Genomic DNA, 14,913 nt, shown 5'->3' on the forward strand with positions numbered 1-14,913 from the left:
ATTTACTGCGTTCGGTAGCGATCCTACTTTCTATAAGGCCTGTTATGGATATTAAAAGTAAAGTTGAACTATTTGCGAAATGAGATGAATAAGACAGAGAGAAATAAACACAAAATAACTTTTCAATTGTTTCAAGGGGTACGTAAATACGTACCCAAACATCACCCAGTCCGAATCTGATTAACGGCTAGAGTGATTTCCGCTCCTACCCCCTCAACCTATCAAAACATCCATTCATCATTCCCCCATGGAGCTTATTTCCACCTCGAACGTTTCTGTAATTATCGCATATACGAGTGCATAATCTCATTTTACGAACACCTGTCCAGTTAATACTCATCCGCAGACTCTTTTTTTTAATGATTATCGAGAGAAATTAATGCTAAAATGATGGAAAGAAAAAAAAATCGTAATAAAACCAGGCACTTGTATCGGTCATCTTTCTAAGTATGTTGTAAGTTGTTTCATGGGGGGCAGGTTTACACACTTTGCACTGCTAAAATACTCTCAACAATAAAGAGTAAACATCTGTTGTCGGAATCACTTTTGTTATTAATATCGACCAGAGCAAACATAGCCGGACTTTTTTTCTGCTAGTTTATTTTTATTGCCATTTCGCGAAGCGGTAACTTTTTTTTATTACGACAGAGTATTCATTCGACTTCATAAGCACGTATAAAGATGTTTATATCATTCAAGTACGCGATTCGATTGAGTAATTCGATTTTTAAAAGGTTTTGATTTCGATTTTTCGATTTGTTAAAGAAATTTGTAAAGTGGATTTGATTTGATTTTTTTTTTTTGATAATTGAGTTGACGATTTCTTTGATCAATTTTTTGATTTTGTTTGGTTTCGAGTCTTCGGCATGGAATCGTTCAAGGTAAGATTTTAAAAATTTATTTATGAATAATTGCGAGGGTTTCGAAATATTCTCAATTTTCGAATTGAAATTCATCTTTGTCTCAACCCGGATGCTTTCGTCTTCACTCCGGTAGAATTATAATTTTGTGAATAGTTAATATTCTAGCCTTGAATAGATAAGTAAGTAATTTATTTAATTTATAATCTTAGGTACACAAATAAAATCAATTAAACTTTTCTCTAGTGGTGCTGGAAATTTTGAGAATACTCATTTCTTTCCATGGTGGTTATTAGGGCAACCCAATATATTTTTTTGAATGTTTTTTTGTTGCACTCCGATTACAAATGTACCAAAATCATTTTACGTTTCAGAAAATTGCCTTTCATTAAAGACCTACTTCATTTCGAATATTTTCGAATATTTTGCCTTAAAATGAATATTTTCACATATTTGATTGCTATTTGAATATTTGTGTCTAAAATTACCACATATTTCGCAATTTTTCGAATATTTTTGAATATTTTTGAAATTTTTGCATTTTGAGAATCGCAACATAGGAAACATCATTTTCACAGAATGTTGAAGATGAAAAAAATGGCTCTTTTCAATGATGATGATATTGATGATTGATGAAATGATGATGAAGATTGAATTTTAAATTAAGCTTCGATTTTTTTTTCTTTTTTCGAGGATCAAAATAGAATTTTAATTCAACAATTTAGTTCCATTTTGCGAAATTGCGAATAGTGCATGTGATTTAGGAAACGAAACCCAACGATGTAGCCATTTTTGTAATATGCTTGTAAAGGCGAGTGAAGCGATACCAAATTTGATTTCGAATATTTTCGAATATTTTGGGGGTAATCGAATATTTTTGTCGAATATTTTACCCCAAAAAATCGAATATATATTGAATATTTTACCTTGAATGAGAGCATATTTTGGGTTGCCCTAGTGGTTATTCATAGATAACTTCTGATAAGAGAAAGTTTATCAACTCACATACTCTCTGATTTGAACAAAACCAAGATAAATTGAAAGTGCATGTCCTAAAACTTCGGTAAACTGAATTTCAAATTCCAAAATTCATTTTTGGATTTTTGGCAAATTTTTGAAAAATTTCAACAAAAAGAAACAGCCGTTTTAAAGGCGATTTTAAAATGTTCAATGTACCTAATAATAAATTTTTCTCGGTGAAGCGAACCAAGATGAATCTAAATACTTACTTTTAATTCTTTAAATTCAAATCTCGCACATCAAAAACTAGATACTTGCTAGTTTTGGGCTATTCTGAAGCCTCCAACAACTTTTCAATTTTCTCCAAAACATTCAAATCACCCCGGAAAGACCAAAAATAAACTTTGGTCGGTGCTTGTTTGTGCTCTCTCGACTGTTTTAGGCGGTCTGTTAATTCCAGAAAAAATGAAAGAAATCAAATCTTTGAAAGAGTTAAGAAACGAGCTATTTTTTTAGCAAGGTATTGTTTGGCGTGTCTACATACACGATCACCCGATGACCTGATTCAAAAACAATCGTTATTCAGCATTTCAAGACCCTCTAGAAAGTTTTAGAATTTCGTTGGAAATTTCGGAACACGATGGTCGGGTCAAAAAAGAAAATAAAAGCACCGATAACTTACGTCAATGATATTTTCATCAAGGTAAAACACAATCAACATGGAACCAAATAAGAACCGAACAAAGTTATAGGTGCTGAAGTTCATTTTTGACCCTTCCAACGTGATATGGAATTTCTGATGAAATTTTAAAACTCGCTGGAGGCTCCAAAAAGATCACATGGCGACTGTTTTCGAGTCAGATGATCGTTGTAGACACACCAGATGATAGGTATCTTTTCAAAAAATTGCTCGTTACATACCTACTTCCTTTTGAAAATTTGACTTTTTCACTTTTTTTGGAATTTACACATTGGTCAAAAATTCACTTTTGAACTCACACCCCTGGAATTTCGCGTAATAGGCGCCTAAAGCAGTCGAGAGAAGGCACCAGACAAAATTATGGGGTTCTGAAAAAAATTTAAAAGTCGCTGGAGGCTTCAGAATAGCCCAAAACTAATACGGTAGGTAGTTCTTCATGCGTGAGAGTTGAATTGAAGAAACTATTCATATTTAAATTCCCTTTTTTCAAAAATTTCAAATTTCAAGCAAAAAAATTGAAAATTGCCCTTTTAACACTTTTTTGAAATTTTTTCAATTTCAAGAATTCCCAAAAACGCTAAAAACGAACTTGAGCATATGAAATTTGAGTCACTGTGGTTTTAGAATGCAGGGTGTCTGGGAAGTGGTGATGCAAACTTCAGATTTGGACAGGCCCGTAGCCAGGATTTTTTTCAGTCAGGGCAGATGGAATTGTTACCAGGGCATGAAAATTTACCAAAATTTATGAGTTATGGGAGGGGGGGGGGGGGGGGGTCGCAAATTTTGTATTTGGTTAATAACACTAGGCAACGGCATGCTTGTGTTCGGGTTGAAAATGGGCTTAATCGATAGTTTAGACCCTAAAACAAAAAATAGAGTGGGATTTTTCAATTTGAATTGTTTTTGTGGTCAGGAGAGATGATCAAAGTTTCAAAAATGGCCGTTTTTGCCCTATTTCACGAGTTTCTGGCGACACCAGTATTGTTTTTCGAAAAAAGCCAAGGTCATATTCGGATTCTACGCACTTTTTTAAGTAAACATCTTTCCCGGATTTTCGATTTTCGAAGTTTCAAGCGCATACGGACGATTTTTGTTTGTAACATATTTTAAAACTCGGAGCGCGCGACGCTGGCGTTACTCCACGATGTAACCGTGGCGCGGAACCGTGTTCGCGCGGGCGAGGCTCTCGTGCAGTAAAAATCTCGTGTTACAAACGAAAATCTTCCGTATGCGCCTGAATGTTCGAAAATCAAAAATCCGGTAAAGATGTTTACTTAAAAAAGTGCGTAGAATCCGAATATGACCTTGGTTTTTTTCGAAAAACAATACTGGTGTCGCCAGAAACTCGTGAAATAGGGCAAAAACGGCCATTTTTGAAACTTTGATCATCTCTCCTGACCACAAAAACAATTCAAATTGAAAAATCCCACTCTGTTTTTTGTTTTAGGGTCTAAACTATCGATTAAGCCCATTTTCAACCCGAACACACGAAAAAAGTCAAAAATTGTTGCCTAGTGTAATTCAAGCAGTCATAGCTCTTGGAAATCAGCATTTCGAGGGGCATAAAAACAATCGTATTCGAATGATGATTTTTTTTTAGAAAAATTCAAAATTGAAAAAGAAAAGCAAAAGCTCTCAAAAATTAGTATTTCGAGAGGTATAAAACAACGTTTTTTGTGAGATGAGTTAAGGTAGAGTAGGGTAACTGCAAAGCAAAATTTGATTAGTGACACTTTGAGAGAGCGCTGTGAGAAGACTGTAAAGACTGTAGTGCGGACGAAGCTGAAATTTGTACCACTTATACTTCAGGGGGTTCTCCGTTAATAGTAAAATTTTGGTACAATTTGGTCCACAAATAGTGGAGAAAATTGCAATTCGAAAGTTTGAAAATCGATGTTGGGGTAAATGCAAAAGTGGGAGTTATTTTTTCAAATTATTATTTTTTTTTTGCATTTTCAACACACTTTGCTGTATTCTTCGTGTCATTTGCTAGCTTTTGCAATACCTACGTTTTCTATGTGAGAAAAGAAGATGCAAATAGCACGAGCCACGCGAGGATAATAAAGCTCTCGAAATGTGTGATTCAAAATCTAAAAAAGTCGACAAATGAGCCCTTTTCTACAAAATTTGTTCAAAATTCCGGGAAAAAGTGAAAAATTGAAAATTTGAAAAAAAAGTGTAGGACTTTTGGACAAAATTGTTGAAAAATGGGACTTTAGTAGGACTAAAAGAACTTTTGAGAAAAAGTAGGACTTTTAGTAGGACCAGGTTGGACCTGTTAGACACTTCGAATAAGGTATGCAATTATTTTAAATTCAAAATTGCAAAAAATAGAAAAATAATTTCAAAATTTGTTTGAAAGAGGAGAAATTTGCAAATTCGTCCAGCCAGGACAAAGAGTTTCGCCTGACTGCCCTTATGCTGGCTACGGGCCTGGATTTGGATATAATGGGTATGAGTAAAATAAAGTGAGATAAACAAGTTGCCTATTTTGAAAATTGAAGGGGCAAAATACTTTTTAAGAGTCTGAGAGCCGGAATCCAATTTTGACCATGAGGATCGGCAGTAGGTACTTAAAAAAATAAACAAATTACCTAATATGACTTTTTGCCTAACTTGCAAATTGAAAGGGCTACAAATGATTTTTAATTTCAAAAAATTGCGATGAAAAAAATAAATGCAGAAATAAAATACGAGGTGTAAGAAAAAAAATGATTATAACAAAATTTATTTATTTTTTGACGTAGTACATATTTATTTCCGCATTTATTTTTTTCATCGCGATATTTTAAAATTAAAATTCATTTATAGCCTCTTTAATTTGCAAGTTGGGCAAAAAGTCATAAAGGTATCAAATAATTGGAGTTTGGCTCTCAGATTTTGAAAACGTATTTTGCCCCTTCAATTTTCAAAATAGGCAACTTATTTACCTCATGGTTTTTTTTTACCAATACCCGGTTATATCCAAATCTGAAGTAATGAAGTATGCACCAGCACTCCTCGTACACCCTGTATAATGTAGAATATGCACTTTCGAGCTCTGTTTCGTTCGAACTGGAGAGAGTGTGAATTGAATAGGCTCCCTTGCGAGTTGAATCTTTCATTTAATTTCGTCAATTACTTTGAAGTCTCCTCTATTTTTTTGGAGTATGGAAAGATTGCGCTGATGGGCTCAGAATTAAGTATCTTTTACAACTGAAAATGGAGGATTAAGAAAAATATATAAGTAGATTTTTTGGATTATAACAAAACGAAATTTCTTTATGAGCTATACTGTAGCTCATAAAGAGACTTGGGTAAATTTTAACCCAAATAATTTCAAAGTCCAAATTTTGAGTTGCACAATTTCAATTTTAGGGTCAATTTAGACACAGTGCTTATTTTTGAGACTGGAAAAAATCTTGATCCACTTTGATGAGTCGAAAGGGCGCCTAGGTACTGTCTGCATCATTTTTTAGGATCAAAAATTTCTGTTTCTGGGCCAATATGAAAATCATCATTATAGATAATTAAAATCAGCTCAAAATTTCAATTTGTCTAAATTTCCTATTAATAGTTATCACTTTCTTTTTCGCAATCAAGAAATATTAAAATCCAGCACAAATTTTCTGGCACCAAAAAGGTACGCAGATGATCATTGATCACTTCTTAAATGTGTGTGTGATGGCTGAATGAATCTGCAAAAGTTTCAATCAATCTCAAATTTTCGTATTGAAAAATCTTAAACGGCGTGAGGATTCACCACACACTCACCATCGTCATTTCATTTTTCGTTTTTTCATTTTCTTTCTGGAATTTGGGTAAGTTTTATTTATTCGTAAAAAATGTTGAGACGTCGCTCGATTACAACAAGAGAGGTTGATGTACACCTACCTCCATCCTACCCCTCCTTTATAACCTTTCGATGAATTTTATTCACTTTCACGTTCTTTGAAGAGTGTCCAAAATTTTTTCACAAAATTATAAAGAAGCTGTTAGAAAACTTTTTTTACAGATCCACCTAAACGAATAGTTGGATTAGAAACCATGGTTGAAAATCGGAATTTTTGAAAGGTAAAAAGCTCTTACCAGTTACCCCCTTCGTCTCCACATTAGGTCTATTTCAAGACAATCAAGCCCCTCTGAGTCATGAACTTGGGCAAAAGTGACATTTCTAAACGTTCCCTTAAAAAAATATTTTCATCATTAGCTATACCTACATCACATATTCATTCACTAACACAAGTTTTCCTGTTTTTTCACAGCTCGCTCTGGTAATCATAAGTCTACTCTGTATTTCATCATTGTTAGCTCAACACGAACCACTGGCACGTAAAAATGGCATAGTACGTCACAAGAAAAAAATGGTAGCATCTGTGAAAAAACCTCTACGACCCCAACAACAACACCCCCACCAGCAAGAAAGACCTGCACGCAGATCGAATTACGGTCCTCGAGACCCGTCTCACGAAGAATTCGTAGCTACCTCAGAACACCCCAGCGTGAGCTGGAAACCGATCACTTATGCGGTATATTCGCATAGTCCTCTAAGCACATCTGAGCCCACCGAGAGCACCGTCGTGGCAGTTTCTGAAAAAACAGATAAACCGCAACCACGACAACACGAAGATCAAGTCACCGATCAGAATCAAGAGTATACGTTGTATCAATATTATATTCCTTTCGAGCAGCTGATTACGCAGTCTAAACCGATCATCGAGCATTCGGGGGAGCCTTCGAAGGAGTCTTTGAATCTGGATAAGATTAATAAGGCAGGTGTCGAACCGGTTACTGTGTTTAAGAAGGAGAACGAGGGTGAAGCGTCGTCGTCGCATTCTGAGGTAAGTGAGATTAATGATTATTTAAAACGATTACTTTTGAGTGACTAGTTTGATAAGTTATGAGATGAGCTTTTGACTGCATGAAAATCACTCTAGATGGGTACATATTCGAGTGACTCAAATTACAATTTAAAAAAAAATAATTCAAGCAAAGGGGTAGGAACGAGAAATTTTAATAATTCGAGGTAAAATAATTACATAGAATAACGATTTTTTAAAGATTTTCAAAATTAATTGTAAGGTAGATTTTCAAGGAATTGCGTGAATTGTGACAAGGAAATTGCATTAAACTTCATTTCATTAACAACAACATCAACTGGCTTTCCCGCAACACCATTTTTAACGCTAAGATTCACTTTTTCGATTTTTAGAGGATGTTTATTAGGCTTATAATCAAAATTGGTCAATTACAACTACCTAAATGTGCCAGATCGATCGAACAGACTTGATTTTTCGGGAATTTTGAAAACTTGTGTCAATTTCAATTTTTTGCTGTCAAATTCAAACTGCAAATTGGGTAAAAAATAGACTTTAACAACCAACGAGGGGATCGCAGCTTTGGTAACAGGGGTCAAAAATATCCACCAATCAAGTTCGTAAGAGCTATGTTTTCGAGCATTTTGAAGCTATTCGAATTCGTCGAGCAAGTGAAGATGTAAATCACTATAAAGTCCTCAGAAAGGCCCAAACATAAATAATCTACAAAACCCAGAAAATTTTTTAAACATCATGGATACCAAGCTATGTCTAAAAAAAGGAATCAATGGTAAATTTTCTTTTTCTGAAAAGAGTAATTTTTCAAAGACTTAGGTATTCCGATTGTGGTAGTAGGTAGGCATAGATATTAGCACCAAAATTAAATGTAGGTAGGTATCGAATATTTTTTCGAAACTTTCCCACGATAATAATGCACTTGCAAATTTATAAAACTTCGAAATCAACACAACACAGGCGATTGAAAAAAATTGTAAAATTTTTAGACACAATCTTAGTTATTGCTCATCTATGTAGGACCTATATGTAGAGAAAAATTACTGCAAAGATTTTTGCGCCGAATTCACAATATTGCCAAATTTTCCCACCCTTTCTACCAGTAAGACCTCTGGATCACTTTTGATTTTTAAAAGGATTGATCTCTACTTATGATCGAAATCAAAAATTAATCGATCAAACATACCGATTTTCGAAAATAAGCGACGCAATTTTGGTAAATTTTTTTCAAATAAAAATGAAAACGAATTTGAGAAAGCTGATTGATTAGGTATGGTAGTGCTACTTCTAATTATCGAAATCGAAAATTAAAACAATACCATGAAACAGGAAAAACACAGCAAACTATTGATATTTAATATTTTCAAACAATATCGATCATATGAGATCGAAAATAAAAAATTAATCGATTTTTGGAGTTCGATCAATCCATTTTTGATCGAGAAATCCATTTTTGATGGCCAAATGGATTCAGCATTTTTGATTTTTTGAACACGATTTATCTTATCGTGTCGAAAATCGATTTTCCATAGGTAATGATCGCTAAAATTGATTTTTCATTTCGAACATGATCGATCATACGAGACTAAAAATCGAAAATGAATTTTTGGAATTTGATTACCTGATTGACTTTTAATGGGAATACCTATCTGCTTTTTAAAAACTAAAATGATTATTTATTTTGGACCCTCTTTATTGAATTGGCGATCCTAAAAACTGAAGGGGCAAAGTCATCGGCCATTTTGATTTTTTAAGTCTCATAATTCCAAATGAAATAATTGTTTGTATGTTATAATTAGGTAAATTTGAATCTGATTGTACCACCCTGAAGATTTTTTAAATTGGGTGAAAAGGCCGTTTTCAATACAAGCCTATCCTTGAAATCAATAAAGCGATGATTAATTAAAATTTTCAAAATTCTCTAGCTCCTAGAATTTCAAACACAGGCAACATTAACATGAATATGATCTTTTTTGTGAAACATTCAAAATTCTGTAAGATGTGTTATATTCATTATTCGTCTGAGCTCGAAATTGAAGGCCCCGAAACATTTTGAAAATGGAAAAGTAGGTATGTACTTCAAATAGACCATTTTTCTAGCTTCGTGAAAGTTCCCAGTGCCTTCAATCATGGATTTTTGGCAAAATAAACTTATCCTAAATTTTAGAACTTTGAATGTTCCGCGAAGAAGATCTTATTCAAATGTTTTGAAAAATGTTCAAAATTGAAGGAAGCAGTTTTAATAAATTTTAGCCGATGCGTAGCTCCTTCAATTTTTATGGTAGGCAAAACACGAAGGTGACTTTTTTTCTTAGGATATTTTTCAATTTTATAAATTTTCCAACACCTTCAATTAAGGCTTTGAGCAAAACAAATACAACCCAACTTTTAGAATAGGTACCTACTGAATGCTTCACAATGAAGGTCATGGAACCCTAAAAATAGACCATAATATTATTCTGGCCTCTTCGAATTTTTTTTCGAAAAGAATTTTTTTCATGCCCCCTCCCTGCACCCCCAAAGAAAGGACAAAACTTGGCCCTCCATATCAACATGGATCAAAATTGAGTAAGTACAATGTACATCAATGGCGCGGTAAAATACTTACATATGTATATCCATCATCATTTCTGTTCTAATCCTCATCAAAAACGAGTGATGGTGGACCTTGTAATCTTCAAAATTCGCGATTCGTTTCGAAACAGCCCACTTGAATCTCACAACTGGTTCAACTTTGAGCAAGTCTCTTTTCTGAGCATTAAAGAGAGTACCTAGATGAGATAGTAGAAGTAAAATCGGTAATTGATTATGAAATGATAAGTTCAAAAAATACTTCTCAATATGAAAAATTAACTTTTTATCATGAGTATTAAGTAGGTATCTATAATGAAAACAACCACAAAATAATTCGTAAGCATGTTACACCGGATACTTGAAATTTTGAAGAAAAAAAAGTGACAGGTAAGACCTTTTTTTAGCTTTTATTCTTATCACATTGATTATCAAAATGTGATCTGAACACTCCTGCGAAAAATAATTCTCACCATTCCTCTATTTTGATCAAAATAATGAATGTACCCAGGTACCTATAAAGTAAAACGAATTTTAAAAAAATCATTAAAGAACCAAGTAATTTTATGCAGTAAGTATATGGAAAAAAATTAAGAGAAATTGGTAGAATAACTTGATTAGTATTTATTTTTTATCACGAACATTTACGAAATACACTAATCAAGTTATTCTACCAATTTCTCTTAATTTTTTTCCATATACTGTATAAAGTAAAAGAGCATATTTTAGATTATTGAAGACCTATAATATGCTTGCATTTTGCCTCATTTTTTCGATCCTGTGAAAACAAAATTGATAAATTGAAAAAATATCCAAATTCGAATAAGTTGAGTTAAAATCAAAGACATTGTAGATTTTTAAAACCCAGTATAGGCTTTAAGGAACTCATACAGATACATACGAGATCAACGTGCTGAAATACTTCGTAAGGTATCATTTTTGTTTTAAAAATACGTTTCTGAAAATCAACAGCACGAATGAGAAAACTGACGAAATTCGCCGAGGAATTCGAATAATTTCAAAATTAATTGCTACATACAAAATACTCACTTATGAAACATAACTTTTCCAGGAAATTGCTCAGCATTCTTTGTCAAAATACGGTTGTTTCAATTTCATTATGAGCATTGTATGTACCTACGTAGAAATAATTCACGATACGTGGCTACGGTTGAGTATTTTCTTTAGTAGAAATTCTATCAGATCCCTATCTCGAAAGGGAAAAAAGTATTTGGGTATTTGATTCAAATACTCGATTGATTCGTACTATGGGCAGTCTAGAGTTTAACCAAGTATTTCGTTTACGACTTCGATATATATATATGAGGGTACCCTGGTCTGATGAAGACCCAGCATAATATGTGAAAAGTTCATCCCACGCACGTATGCACATGAGATGAGATAGTGAGTGGAATGGTAGTAGAAATGCCAATTCGAAGGGTGCCTTTCGAGTACCTATATAGCTATCATTTAAACTTAAAGATACGTAGGTAGGTAGTAGGCACTCGAATATTATGGGTTATGGGTATTATTAGTTTTGTAGGTATGTTCTCTTACATATAACTCTATTCGTACTTCGATCCCCCTTATGCCTTACTTTTCCCTTACAGTAAAATCGTATAGCTATAACGTGGTACTCGAAATCGGACGTATTGGAGTTATTTACGAGCTTTCGGGATTTATTGTTAGAATATTAGTTATTAGACGATAGTATAAACATACAGGGGAATTTTTTTCTTCAAAAAAAGCCAAATACTGTCTGGATTCAAGTTTATGTTGAAAAGGGTCGATGGTAGTCGTCGAAACGACGTATGGAAGTCTGATGTATTTGAACTCGTTAAGAGAAAGGTGTTGGAATGGTTGCGAGGTTATGTGGAGTAAGGCGAAAGTATCTTTGTTGAGAAATTAACAATACAGTCACCAAACCTTGATAGAGTCACCATTAGAAGTACAAAATATTATACGTACCTACGTAAACTGGTAAGTAATTTTCTTCTTGCCAAACAAACAAAATAGGTAGGTAGGTACCTATTTTAATCAATAGAAGTGATAACATAGCATGCTCATAATGACAGAACAAGATCCACAATTTTTTTTCAAAGAATAGGTATATATACCTAGTTGAAAGAGGGGGCGTTGGGGACCAATTTCCATCACTCAATCGTAGAATGTTTTAATCAAAAAACACCATCCAGAAAAATAATATTCTACTTGATTCATTCCACTAATTTTAATTTTTCAATTTACGTGTTTCAGAATGACAACGAATTCACTGGTCGATACGAATACGAATACTTTGTACAGGATGACCATTGGGGCACGAATTTCGGCCACAAAGAGTACAGAGACGAAAAATACACCAAAGGAGACTACGAAGTCGTCCTGCCTGATGGAAGAGTCCAACATGTAAAATACTGGTCTGATGCTACAGGCTATCACGCTTCAGTCACTTATCACCCCTTGTACCAAAAATACAAGCAGATAAAATAGATACTCGGATTGTCAAAAATTTTGCTTCGTTAGATTAATTTTCTGTTCGATTCAATCCACCAACCATAATTGATGGGTCACTTTTTTTTTTTGATAATCAGTTCTCTCAACTGTCAGAAGCACCAATAAGGAACCAGCGGTTTCATTAAGCCCATTTTTAACCCCTATTTTTGAATTTATCATTAGAAAATGAGTTTATTTTTTCATTTTTTTACCTACACTGGTAAAAATAATGCCATTTACAAAGTTTAATATTATTTGATGGAAATACTCGGACCTCTTATGATTTGAATGGGATTCGCGATTTCTGGAAAGGGCATGGTCTGAAACCCCTACAACCAAAATTTCAGCTGCCCATAAATTGATTTTTCAATTTTTGGAGGGTTTTTGAAAATTCAAAATTGACCGTTTCGAACGATTTATGCTTTTAAAAAATTCCGTAAAAATTATGGAAATTAGTCCTGAAACTAATACGAGCTTACTCGAACCGAGTCCCACTATTTCCAGCCATTCTGGAGCCTCCATCAGCATGATTTTCGATTCCTCTAGAATTTAAAATTTTTTTAAAAAGACGTGGAAATCAATATGGACAGATAAAAAGCAGGGCTCCGATGAGCCATAGCTCAGTTTTTTAGAAATTGAAAATTGGGCTGGAGGCTCTAGAATCATAATGGCCAGAAATGGTGAAATTTGGTTCAGAGAAGTTGATATTAAATTTCAGCACTAATTTCCATCTTTTCCATTTAATAAGTATGCACTTTTAAACATTTTTTTCAAGTAGGTATAAATTGCCCGAAATGGCCAATTTTGAATTTTTAATCAATTTTGAATTTTTAAAAATTCTTCAAAAATCAATTTGAGAAGCTGAGATTTTGGTCATGTTAGTTTCAGACCACGTTCTTTTTGAAAATCGCGGTCTCACTCAAATCGGAGGCGAACATTTCGATAAGTTCTTTCACAAATCTCAGCTCTGAAAGCCCCAATCATCAATCATCATTTTTTAAGAAGGGATAGGGCGGTTTGACTTGTCAAAACACTAATATACAATAATAACTCGCTCAATTTTTTTTTCTTTTTAAATTTGAATCACATTTTTAAACAACTAGATACCTTTTCACACTATAAACGCGAAAACTTTCAACGTAGGTACCTCAATTTTTGGGTCAACTAATATTTTTTTCTTAAGGTATTACTTTCGTTATCTTATAAGTTTTTTTTAAATGCATACCCTACTGTAGTCTACTTATTTTTCTTTTTTTTTAGTACCTATAAGGAATAGGTGTGTTGTGGGCAAACAATGCCTGAGATTTATACGTAATACAAAGAATTATACATCGTTGAGTTACGTATAGACGCCTAATTTAAATCCAGGCGTTTGTTAGCACGCGACTTCTTCGTTTTATTTGTTGACCAATTGTTGCTAATGTATTTTCATTATTTGTTTTATATTTCCTTAAGCTTGTTTTCTTCTTCTTGTTGTACCTTTTTTTGTATTTTTTTCCTCCTCATTTGGGAATAAATTTTTAAAAACCTATGTATTTATTTATGTAATTTGCTTAAGGAAGGCGGAGTGGGGTCGTTATTTCAATTTATTTTGAAATTTATTGGAACCTGACAGAAAATTATGGCGAAATGATCTCGTCAACTGAGAGCGTAAAAAAGAATTTCAAATTTTTAGGTAAATGACCAACTACACTCTTGCAAGCGAGAGTTTAAAACTTGAAAAAATTTCAAAGTACTTACCTATTTCAAATTTTTTCTTTCAATTTTTATTTGTTTATAGTCGATTTTTTTATGTCCACCACCTTGTACGATAAATGTTATAATCAGTTCTTCAATTTCAATTACACCACCTTGAAGAAATGATCAACAAAATTATTGTTTTGAAGAAGAAAACTACCTTTTACTTAATGAAAACTTTTGGATTTGGTAGAAATTAACTCTGAATTTTTCCAATGGCTCAAAAATGAAAAAATGGAACTACTAAAGACATAAAGAGACTCCCCTCCCCCCCCCCAAAATGAACAAATAGATCCCAAATGAAAGTACTTTGAACAAGCCATCAGCTATTCGCTGATTACAAGATAGTTTTTGCGTTTGCTTTTACCATATTGGTTGATGGTTTCGTTGGAGGGTAGTCCAAAAATGGGATCAGGGGATCCAAAAATGGTACAATTTAATTTTTTCAATGGAAATTATACCGAAATGATGATAAAATTGATAAAAAATTTAATTCAGGTGGTGCATTTAAACACATTTTAGGTATATTTTGCGAGAAACCAGAAATTTTTTATGGTACCTAAAAATTGACCACAAGTAGCTCCACTCCTATCAGACTGCTTTTCTGCATCTCATTGCAAGCATCATAATTATTGATAAATTCATTCAAATGCACACTCAAATAACTAGATACCTACATCGTTCCAATTACCTATTCGTCTATTTAAGTATAGGGATTGAAAATGGTACAAAGGGTTTAAATAAGCGCCCTGTACCTAGGTCTACCCACATTTGTCCAAGC

General features: G+C 33.5%; 1 protein-coding gene across 1 annotated transcript; it reads left to right on the forward strand.

Moving 5' to 3' along the window:
• The first annotated feature begins 430 nt into the window (after positions 1-430).
• LOC135831357 (uncharacterized) lies at positions 431-13,926 on the forward strand. Its single transcript, XM_065343769.1, has 3 exons — positions 431-881; positions 6,765-7,340; positions 12,159-13,926. Exons 1-3 carry the CDS (start codon positions 867-869, stop codon positions 12,390-12,392), a joined length of 825 nt encoding a protein of 274 aa, XP_065199841.1. The 5' UTR covers positions 431-866; the 3' UTR covers positions 12,393-13,926.
• Positions 13,927-14,913: the final 987 nt, after the last annotated feature.

Source organism: Planococcus citri, chromosome 1 (assembly GCF_950023065.1).
Source record: "Planococcus citri chromosome 1, ihPlaCitr1.1, whole genome shotgun sequence".
NCBI lineage: Eukaryota > Metazoa > Arthropoda > Insecta > Hemiptera > Pseudococcidae > Planococcus > Planococcus citri.

What these genes read in the sequence shown, in the direction of transcription:
- LOC135831357 (XM_065343769.1), top strand. An exon ending in CGTCGTCGTCGCATTCTGAG is followed by an intron (nt 7,341 to 12,158) that starts GTAAGTGAGATT and finishes TACGTGTTTCAG; the next exon opens with AATGACAACGAATTCACTGG.